This window comes from Fringilla coelebs (assembly GCF_963513975.1).
Source record: "Fringilla coelebs genome assembly, chromosome: 6".
Taxonomy (NCBI): Eukaryota; Metazoa; Chordata; class Aves; order Passeriformes; family Fringillidae; genus Fringilla; species Fringilla coelebs.
In genome coordinates, this window is record NC_140034.1 from 8,321,101 (window position 1) to 8,332,415 (window position 11,315).

The 11,315-nt window shown below is 39.3% G+C and overlaps 1 protein-coding gene across 1 annotated transcript in view; it reads left to right on the forward strand.

Moving 5' to 3' along the window:
- The window catches only part of JAG2 (jagged canonical Notch ligand 2), a gene marked incomplete at its 5' end in the record, with an annotated part of 68,326 nt that extends 57,627 nt beyond the window's left edge, over nucleotides 1-10,699 (forward strand). Inside the window, 6 exons of the mRNA XM_084208034.1 lie at nucleotides 1,992-2,105; nucleotides 2,307-2,422; nucleotides 3,613-3,858; nucleotides 4,298-4,429; nucleotides 5,449-5,605; nucleotides 8,422-10,699. Coding sequence (XP_084064160.1) covers nucleotides 1,992-2,105; nucleotides 2,307-2,422; nucleotides 3,613-3,858; nucleotides 4,298-4,429; nucleotides 5,449-5,605; nucleotides 8,422-8,894 — 1,238 coding nt within the window. The 3' untranslated portion in view covers nucleotides 8,895-10,699. The remainder of the gene's footprint in view (nucleotides 1-1,991; nucleotides 2,106-2,306; nucleotides 2,423-3,612; nucleotides 3,859-4,297; nucleotides 4,430-5,448; nucleotides 5,606-8,421) is intronic.
- Between the last annotated feature and the right edge of the window lie 616 nt (nucleotides 10,700-11,315).

The window sequence follows — 11,315 nt, forward strand, 5'->3', positions numbered from 1 at the left end:
TTGATTGCTGGATTTTCTTGGATAATTCTGATGTTTCTGGGCTGCTGGCTTCATAGAAGCTTAAGTTTAAAATATTTCTGTGTTGATAAATATCTTGTTGGTAAAGATGACATGTATCTGAATGTGTTCCACTTAATGAAAGAAAACAAAATGCACTGAGACATTCCAAATGGAAACAAAAACACTGAGTGTAGTGCTGGCACATGAATAACAGAAGTATGTTAAAGGTCTTTCAAAGCTAGAAAACAAACCTGTTACACTGCAATTATTCAAAAGAGTAGAGGCCAAAAAGAAGGAGAAAAACAGACCCTAAAAGTATTTTGAAATGTTGTGGAACAAGCTGGTGGGGGGTTTTTGTTCTTTGTTTGGTTTTTTGGATTGTTTTGGTTCTGTCTTTTTAAAGGAATTTTACCATTTTAACTTGAATGGATAAATACCTTATTTTTACTCTCGGCTTTGGAAGATCAGACTTTGAATCTTCTGTAGCCTCAAGGCTTCTGGGCTTGCTCCTTCCACTCCATCAGTATGGTGATGTGCTTTCAAGTTGAGGCTTCATCCTCATTCTGGCATAGAGGAAACCAGCCAGCTCTTCTGGTTGGAGGGCAGCACTTGTGGAAGCATCAGCTTAGTGGTGTCTCAGTACAAAACCAGGCATTGTGTGTATAGATCCAGATACCCAGAAAGGGATATTGAATTCTCCTTGTCTGCTCCTCTTCCCCTCAAGGCTAGGATGTCACAAATATAAATACTGTGCATTTGTAATGGAGCTGTAGACATTTTTTACTTGTTTAGACTGGTAAAGATGGAAGGAGTAACTCTGGAAAAAAAATGCCTTTTGTGGCTGATTCAGAAACAGAGTTAAATCACCTTTTTCAGCATACAGAAGCTGGAGAATCTTAAACTTACATAGTGTGAAGACAGGAGGAAAGAGTAATGGAACCCTGTTAAAGTTTAGATCTTAGTTAGAAGATCTTAGATGTTTAGATCACTTTTGAAGGAAGTTAAAATAGAACCAAAAGCCCTTCCATATCTGTTGGATTGCTTTGCATTGCCTACAAGTGTAACAGTCTCACTGCTGCCATTTTTCATGTTCATTTTCAGAGTTCTGTACTTTGAAATGAGCTGATACCATGTATCAGACAAGAACTGGTGTTTAAACAGCTTTCTCTGGGGTTGGAAAGGGCATTCATACTCAATGGAAGAAAGCTTTCAAAAGATGCTTTGGAAGAGAGACGTTTCTGGTTGAAAATGAAGCAGTTGGTGCCTGCGGCTCACAACTTGATGAGCTGGTTTCTGTTGCATAAATCAGTATTGGTCGCTTCCCAGGATAACAGATGACACGTTGCTGTCCATCTGAAAGGACCATGCTTCCCTGCCTTTTTCCATTGGTTTCTGTGGCTAAGCCTCTGAATCTTTGAAGGTTTTTTTAAAGAGGCTTTTATCCTAAGTGTCCATGTATTAAATTAATCTACTCATGATTTCAAGATTATTAATGCTCATCAAATGTGTTACAAACTCAACTGGTACTCGTCTGCCTTTTGGTCACTTGTATTGCAGCAAGTCACTTCTTTGAGCATTGTTGAGCAAGGTCATTGTTCAGCTCTTGCACTCTGATAACTTCATGAAAACACATGCTTTTGTGTGAAGCCTAAATGTCTGAGATTAGTGCCAGAACAGGATGTGGGACTTGTTCTGTAGCTGAATGTGGACAAGGCATTAACACCTTCAGCTGTCCAACACCTCTGCTCTGTGAGATGAGTCAGCATATGACTGCTGTTTTGATTACCAGAACTTCAATTAGGCTGCAATTATGAGAAATCTGTTGCAGGGTATTGCTGAAATGGCAGAACTGTTTAATTACAAGATTAATTCTGTAGCCACACTCTCCTTTGCTTTTAACGAAAGTAGATACTGTTAGATTACACCTCAGTAAATTATTTATTATAATGCCCTTTCTCCTTCTCACTGAGTTTTACCTGTTTTCTGTCCAGATATTGATGAATGCCAGTCTTCTCCTTGTGGGTATGGTGCCACCTGTATAGATGAAATAAATGGATACCGATGCACTTGTCCCCCTGGAAGAATTGGTCCTAGATGCCAAGAAGGTATTCTGATATCTTCTATCAGCCTTTTACCCAAAACACAGCAGGGCACAGTGTAGTCAGTATAAAGTTTATATACAGTAGTCTGATATGTAAGGAACAGTAGCTAATATTTTTAATTTAAATTTGTCTAGTATTTGTTATATAACTTGAAGAGGTGAAGTGTCTGAATGTGCTTTTTGTTTGGTTTCTTTTTTCCTTTAGTGATTGGAATTGGAAAGCCTTGCTGGCTTAAAGGAATGACCTTTCCCCATGGCAGCCGATGGGAACAGGAGTGCAACAGCTGCCACTGTTTGGATGGACGTATTGACTGCACCAAGGTTGGCATTTTGGCCTGTTTTCTTAAATTCCTGTGGCTGAAACAAACTCATTGTTCTTCCTGCACCAGTTAGTCTTTGTCTCCTCTAAATTCTTTTTTTTTTTTAAGTAGCTTCCTGTAAAAGTAGTTACGGATTTTCTTTAATGCATAAGTTACTGTCCTGCTGTCAACCTGCTAGAACAGGCTCTCTAGACCACTTGTTGCAGAAAATAAAATATGAGTTAGAATAAAGGGTAACTAAATCACACTGCTGAAGCTTTGCAAACACTTTTAGAACTCTTAATTCTGTGAAATTGAGTGAGTTCCATTGACTAAGGACATGTAGGAAGAAATTTTTTGCTGGGTATTACTGCCTTTTTGTGCTGTTCTTCAGTAGCTTTATGAATTAACAGCTTTCAACCTTTGTATATTTATTGTGGACTAGATCCTGGTGGTTTTGTGATTGAGGAAAAGAAAGACCTAAATGCAGATTGAACATGTGCCTTAAATTCAACTCATCCACGTGTGGTATTCGGTATCTTCCATGTGTACTGGAACACTTGCACTTTCTTGCTGACAATTGTGCTTTAAGAAATCCCTAAGTTCCTAGTAGCTGTATACTACTATGTAGGATCTTAAAGGCTTTGTGGAATTGTAGAATATCTTGAGTTTGAAGGGATCCCCAAAGATCATCCAAGTCCAGTTCCTGGAGTGGAGCTGTGTTTGGAAATTGCTGCACCCCAGTAATTTGTGGGTACCAGCAAACTGTTACCTTTTGGGAGCATGGTTGGAGTGGTTGTGCTTATCACCAGTGTGAATCAGCTCTTAACATATTCTGCATTCTCTGGCAGGGTCTCAGTTATGAATATCAAAGAAAATTATTCTTTGTGGCGATATTGCTCTTTCTATATTGTAGAAGCCTAGAGGACTAGATTAAAATAAACACTTAAATTTCTGTATAACTCAGTTAAGTGGGGCAAATCTATAAACTTTAAGGAGATATGACCAATCAATAGTGTCTCAGATTATCTTTGCACAGATTTTTACTCTTGTGTCTGTACTAAATGTCCTCATTTTGTGGAAGAGCAGATCCATCTGCTAGCAGAAATACAGCAGTATCAAAAGACAGATTTTTCTGTGTGAATTGTTTATTTGGATTTGATGCATGAGAGCAACTACTTGTAACAGTGCTTCATTCTTTTTAATTCCCAGGTGTGGTGTGGAAAAAAGCCTTGTCTGTTACACAAATACTGGGATAATTCCAATAACCAGTGTCCCATGGGTCAAGAATGCCAGGAGAAGTATATGAAATGCTTTCAGCCACCCTGCACAGACTGGGGAGAATGCAGTGCCTCTGAACCTCTGCCTATCAATATCAAGTGTCTGCCTAATTCTGGGTACTTGGACAATGACTGTGCTAGAATTACTTTAATTTTTAATGGAGACAAAGTCCCCCAGGTGAGAATGGAATTCTTAATGAAGTGTGGCAATATATATAGGGATCTATTCTATGTCACAGCATGCAAGATTAAGGTTTCTAGTATGACTCCTTGCTATTATTAGCTTGGAAATTTTATTACTAGACTCCTGTTGTTTTTAATTGAGCTTTATCTAAAGGGTGTGGCAAAATTTGGGTTTGTACTGAATATTTTGTCTTCTTGAGTCTTGAAGAGCTATTTGCATTTCAAGATGGCTCAGACTGTACTAACATAATCATGCAAACTCAGTTTTTTGCCCTTCATTCCAAAACCCTGTGCTTCACTTTTCTGCTCTTTCTTGCTCCCCTCTTTTTTGCCTTCAGAGTTCTTGCAGTTGCTAAGAACTGATGAAGATCCTTATTTTTACATGCTGTTTTTTACTTGAACTAAAATGACACAATCTCCCTTGCTTCTAACAGGGCACTACAACAGAAAATATCTGTTCTGAAATCCGGTATTTGCCAGCTACTAGGACTGTTTCTAGGGACAGAACTCTGATAATATTGTGTGATCCATCTTACTCCACAGAGAATGCAGTGGAAGTTGCTATTGTAAGTATGAGTTGTGTGTGTATATATATACAAATATGTTACTTTATTAGTTTTTGCTGGGAAAGAAGTTGTTCAAGCTTGTTTCACTTGAATGCAGGTGGACCAACCTGTGGCCTAGTCTTGTCTGCAAAGCAATTTTGTGATTTCACAATTTCCTACACTGCCAGAGAGCTGAAACTGCAGGTTTTGTTAATGACAGATGGCTACTACAAGCTCATGATGAATTACTGTAAAGACCAGTTCAGCCCAAATTAGTGAACAGGTGCCTACTTGTTCTGTCAGAAATCTTGGGCTCTTGACCTTCTCAGTAAGGAGTTATGGTTACAGGTGACTGGACTTTTCTTGTGAAGAGGTTTTTGCTGTGCATTTAGTGTATGTATGGCTGCTTCAGGGATGTTGTTTAAACACAGGGTACTAAGTGAGAAGAGGAAGAAGGTGCAAGTTAAGTAGATGAAAGTAACTGTTGCCCTAATGAACTAAAGACTTATTTTAGATGCATTTACAGCTCAATTCCTCCATGCATGTGTATAGCTTAGTTTTCAAGAAAGAGTTAATCTTTATGGTAAATGTTCATCCAGGCTGAAGCTGGACTGTCTGTCTCTGCTAGTACTGTAAAGAGCATGCAGAGCCACGATGCAGGGACCAGAGTGTATGGTATAAATAGAGCAGACTGTTATTAGTCCAAGCTTCTATCTAGATAATCCACATGTCTTGAACTGCTCCAAACTATGACTAAGTTTAGCTCATCAGTTTAAGTAACATGGAAGTCACTGCCTATGCTTTGAGGTATGTTAAATTAGCAAGTAGGTGTGCTACCCACCAAGTCTGACACTGCATCTGCAGTTTGGGTAGAGCCAGCCCTGCTGTTGCTGGGGTAAGCTTTTAGAGAAATGTTTGTAGCTACTGTCAGGCAAATTCAACTGAGTGAACTCAATTAACATGTTGCTGGATTTAAAAAGTACACTTCCATGGTTAGGTGACTGCAATAACTTCTTGCTTTCCCCCTTCACTCCCTTTAGTCCTTTGTCCCACACCGAGATGAACAAGATAACAGCCTCATTCAGAACGCTGCTAACACAATAGTAAATGCCATCACCAAGCGACAGAACAGCACGGTCATGCTGGCAGTAACTGAAGTCAAAGTTGAGACCATCGTTGTTGGGAATTCATCATCAGGTAAGGTTCCAGTGCACACCTCCTCTGTGGTGTGATTTTATTCCCCTGCTGTCAGACTTCTCTTTCTGTACACATTGGATAAAATGATCCACTGGGTTGTGTTTTTAGTTGCTGTTACTAACTGAAGAGAAAGCGGCTTTGAGATCAAGATTCTGTGCTTGTGTGCTAGTTTAAACTTAACCTCATCCCTAAGATGATGTGCCCAGATACTCTTGCCACGGTTTTGGCTCTGACTTCCAGCCCAGCTCTCCAGCCCAAGCGCACCTTTCATAAGATCCACAGTTGTTGTGTGCAGTTCCAAGCCTGTCCAGTTCTCCTACATTAACCTTAAACCAGCCTCAGCCCTTGATGCTGCTGCGCTGAGGCTGTGAGGAAATGAAAATGCAGGGAGAGAGAAGGTGTGGTGTGATACCAATCTCTTCTGAAGTGCTCGTGTGCTATTTATTTACCTTAACAAGAGTTAAAGATGTCTAGTTTCTTCCATTACTTGGCCATGATGTAAAATTTTGCTCTCTTTTTCAACATGTGTTTCTCACTAGTGCACAGCTGGCTTGAAATGTAGCATTCATTCCTCTTTAAGAGGATATGGTGTGATTGTAGACCTTTATCTCCAAGAGCTGTGCCAAACTGAGTGAGTGGAGGTTTTGCATGCCTGTGTTCCTGCCTGGGGGAGGCAGGAGATGGGCTTGTGGAAGATCGCTGGTAGGCTCAAGTTCAACCAAGCCCCAGAGTGAAAATCTTACAATGGTGGGAGGCTCTCCCAACTTTTTCCTAGACCACCCCAAACATAATCTTCTGGAAGATCTTCCATCAATAGTCTAAACAATTAGGAGATTGCCTGGTTCCACTTCCCTTGCATTTTCCTTCTAGGAAATGCCTTTCATCTGTTAAACTCTTGGCAAATGCGCTGTTTCCTCAGCTCTCCTGAAGGAGTGTGCTTGCCTTAAACAGCAGTTGTGTAGAAGATAAGGATTTGAGCTGGGATTTTGGCATGCCTCAGCCCTCTGGCTTTTCTGATTGCTTATTAAATTCTAGGGCTAAAGGGCTGCAGATTACTTTGCCTCCCACCTCAATAAGATTTAAAGAGTCTCCCAAAATAGTGATTTAATTTGGGTTCGCTTGCAAAATGGTTTCCAGACTCCTCATTTTAATATGGGTGTTCAGTATTGACTACTGGCTCTTAGTTCTTAAGTGGAGCTGTTATGAAGCAAACTGTAACCTGGTTTGGGATTTTTTTTTGTTTTACTGCTGCCCCTTAATTGGTTGAAAACCTATCAGAAAATGTGCCTGAGAGCCCTGTGTGTTAAGAATCTCATCTCTGTGGGTGCTCAAGTGTCTAGGTGGAGCTGATAATTTAGATGCTCCATTGACTTCCTCTAGCTTTAAGAAAAAGTAGTCTGAATTTGGAATCCGTATGCCAAAAATTCTGTATAAAGAACCTGTTACTAAGTGAACTTGGATCCATGGTTATATGATGAAATAATAGATGTGATAGCAGTGAGAACGCAAGCTTTGTATTCTAATCTTGGAGAAGCTGTTATGAAGAGCTCCTTTTTCTTTGAAGTATTTCTCCCATTCATGATTTAATGTTAGGTTGCTTATGAAAAATCAGGAGAGAATAGCAGTTACTCATGTGAGTGCAATCCTTCCCATAACTGTTAAAATACAATTTTGAGATCCCTTGAGGCCAGCCATGTTGGCAGTGTACTCACCTTCCTGTACCAAAAGGGAAACGTTTGAGAATGTGTCACATTCCACGTAAGAATGTGCTCAGAAGACACTTGGACATTGGAGGGAAGGACTGTGGTGTTGAAACATTGGTTGTTTTTGTATAGTCAATTCCAGGTTATTCTGTAAGCAGATGTCGTAAAACTGCTGAGGGAGTTTTTGTTTGGATCAGGCATTTGAGTGGTGGGTTGACAGCATTTGTCTGCAGAGCTGTTGAACACTCCTTTTGCTCTCTATAAAAACAAAGCACATCATCTATTGCTGCCCCTTACCATGTGTGAATTTTTGCCTACTAAGAACAGAAAAAAGCTGTTATTCTCTCCTAGCTGTACAGCTCTTGAGGAGGAGGGGCAGAAGAAGTCCAAATACACATAAAATTTCCAGAAATATTTTCCTAGAGAAATAATTTGTCTGTTGGGAGAACACTATAGTGAGATCTGGATTGAGAGAGTGGAGAAAAGCAATTGCCTCAACAACCATTGTTTGTTCATTGAGCAGTGAAGACTCTTCTCCCTAGGGCAAATATTCTGGTATTTCATCCTGAGGTAGAACAGGAACTTGCTGAAGAATTCTTGACCAATTTGGTTACTTAGCCCTAATCTGGATGTTTTTGGAGATCATTGATACATAAATGTCTGATGGTAAAGGGCTGTTCTTTCTGATGATAAATGCAGGTGCCAGTACTTCTAGGTGCACAGTACTCCATTGTCTGCCTCCTGCTAGGATAAGGGTTCTCTTAGGAGAAATTAGCAGGATTACTCATGTTTCCTTGGCCAACTTTGCGTAGATGCTAGAGAAAGATGCTACTTTACAAAACCAGTTTCTCTATTGGAGGGAACAAAAGATCTCAAATGTAGCTTTCCTCCCTCATCATTAATCATGTAAAACTAAACTAGTAAAGAGCACTTTCAAATGGACCTGGTGTGTTCAGGCAGTTATTGTGCTGTAAAAATATCTTACTTCCTTTCTCCTAAAAATGGTTCAGGGGATCACCTGTAGTCAAGATGGTTCCTTCTCTTGCAAATGTCCAGTGCTATATATCTTGTTCTGTTAACATGAGACTTTATTTCTTTCCATTTGCCCTCCAGATTATTTGGTTCCAATTCTTTGTGCGGTATTTAGCATTGTGTGGCTGACTTGTATCATCATCTGCGTGTGGTGGACTCGGAAGAGAAGAAAAGAGAGAGAGAGAAGCCGTCCTCCCAGAGAAGAGGGTGCCAATAACCAGTGGGCACCTTTAAATCCCATAAGAAATCCTATAGACAGATCTTACAGTAACAAAGACATTCGTTATGAATGCAAGAACTTCATATCTCCTCAAAAGAGAACTTGTGATGCAGTGGAGGAGTATGTAGAGTATGAGGAAGAGGAGGATGAAGAGGAGGAAAGAGATGAGGAAATGGACAAATTCCTCTCTCACAAACTCGCAAAGCCTTTGCCGACAAAGGTGTCTGACACATCAGAGAGCAGTCCAGTAAAGAAATCCCACCAAATAGGCAAAATGGACAACAGATCTGTAAAAAATGTGAACGCATCAAACTTTGAAGGCAGTAGAGACTAACCTGTATTTGGGATGTAGGCAGACTACTGCGCCTGCTGGGGAGGGGAAAGATTGACATCTCCACTTTGCATCAAGGACTAAAAATATCTGGAGTCAAATGTTCATAGTTTCTTTATTTTGCGTAAAAAAAATAAATAAAAATAATAAATAAAATTTATTTTGTTTCTTTAGCCTTGTATAAATTATTCAATGACTGTCAGATGAAAAAAATGAGTAATCTTTGATAGTTGCTATTTTTGTAAAGTTTACTTATAATACACTCGCTGTGTGGCAGAGGAGAGGTTGTATTTTCAATATGTGTAAAGTTTATTACAAAAGACTGTACACTGTTTACAGAATGTATTTCTTTTTATTACTTGCTCTAATTTAATGGTGGCTTTAAAACCTCCTGGTTGAGGAAATTGTGTGAACTTTAAACTGCTTTCTTGACTTTGAATCTCTATTAATGGCAGCTCACTGCACTTGTTACGTTAGTAGCTTCTGTAAGATTTTTTCCAAATTTGCCTTACACACTTTGTAATAGGAACAAAAAAAAATTATAGAGATCTTTCAACTGTGGTTTAAAAGTGGCCTTTTTATTTCTGTTGAATTACTTTAGAATTGCAGTATTGAAGCATGTGACAAGTGCCTTGAGATTAAACTTTTTCTATAGCAACTGTCAAAGACTGCCATATCAATATAGTAAAATTGTGAGAACTCTACGTTCCCCAACTGACACAGTTTATTTTCTAATAGTGAAAGTGCTTTTTTGTAAATATGTACATATTAAATGAATCACTCTGTATATTTGATTTAATAAGTTAAATATTTTGGTCTTTTTTTTTTTTTTACATGTCATTCCTTTTAATTTATGTTGCAGAAAAAGGAGGTTCTATGGCAGTTTATAAGACTTTTTTTTGGTATTATGTCCAGATTAGAAAATGATGTTAATACAATCAATGTTAGGAATCTGTTGGTCATTTGTATTTACATAGGAGCATAACCACTTACGTGTAAATAGATCCAGAAATGTTTGTTTATCCCCATGTTCAGCCCATCTCAAGAACACTAACGGGTGCATCTACTGTACAGTACCAACATAGAGAGGCATTGTTTTTTCTTTTGTGAATATGTTAATTACATGTGGTATTACTTTTTTTGCGTTTAAATACAGGCCTAATGAAGGGAACAATATTTTCCTCAGTCTTGTTTCTGTTGTGCTTTATTCATCTTTCGCTCTAAAGGAAAAAGGCTGGCAAGCTCAGAGGATGGGAGTACCTCAGTAGAAATGGTTAAATGTTATGGAAGGCTTATGCTTTTTTTTTTTTTTTAAGGCTTTTATAATTGCTGTTAACTGGGCAGACTATAAGTTTATTTTAATTACTGAAGAAGCATAACACTACATACACCTAGTTACCCTACCACTGAGAGGAACGGATGTCTGAGAGTGTAAACTCTGGCCCACGAACAATGTAAACATGAATGTTTTGAAACCAGTTATTTTATACAGGAATGCAGAATTTGCTTTGCAGGATCATCTGTTTTAGTACATTTTTTTGACATGTTCTTAAAAAAAAAAAGCCTTTCAGAAAAGAAACTATTTATTAAAGCATTTTATAATGATGTTTGTTGTAACTTTTTTACTTGTGCTAAATATTCAAAACTTATTTTGATAACCTGGTTAGGAGTTAGTTTAGAAAAGGGTACTATCCTTCTCATGTTCCCCAGTATAATCCTGAGTATTTAAACCAAAAACACTTTTTTTCTGCTACTCTTGTAACTTTTTGTACTGTAATGCTGCTGTCTTCCATAATCTAATAAAATGATTCCCTCATTGTGTGTAAGATACTTCAGATTGTTGTTTGCTTTCTAAGCTCTTGGACCTCACATGTGGCCAGGCTAAAGAGAGGAGGAGTAAAAGTCCAGGTTTCATTCCCGGTGCTTCCCGTATCCCGAGCGTGCAGCACCGAGCGCCAGCGCTTCCTGAGCCACGGGCAGCCTGCAGAGGAGGTGCTGTCCTGTCCCCTGGGCCTTAGGGACACCTCCAGCTCTCCCTGCAGAGCACCAGGGCTGTGTTTAGCTGCCAGCAGTTGGACTGGATGATCCCTGTGGGCACCCTCCAGCTCAGGATGTTCTGTGTGTTCCACGTGCCTGTTCTGCAGTGGTTCTCCTTCCTCCTGGCTGCTCAGTGAATCCGTGTCTGAGCAGAGCTTGGCTTCCTGGCGTGAGAAGAGGGCTGGCTGAGCATGCAGGGGCCTGAGGAGGTGTCCTTTCCCAACTAAGTTGGATTTTGAAGTAATACCTCTCTTCACTCTGAAGTAATACTTTTCTCTACTCTTCTGCAGCCATACAGAGCTTTTACATGTCATCCTCCAATCTCAGTTGAGGTCTATTCTGTTTCTTTAACAGTTCCTTTGTATATGATATTTTACATAGTAAAAG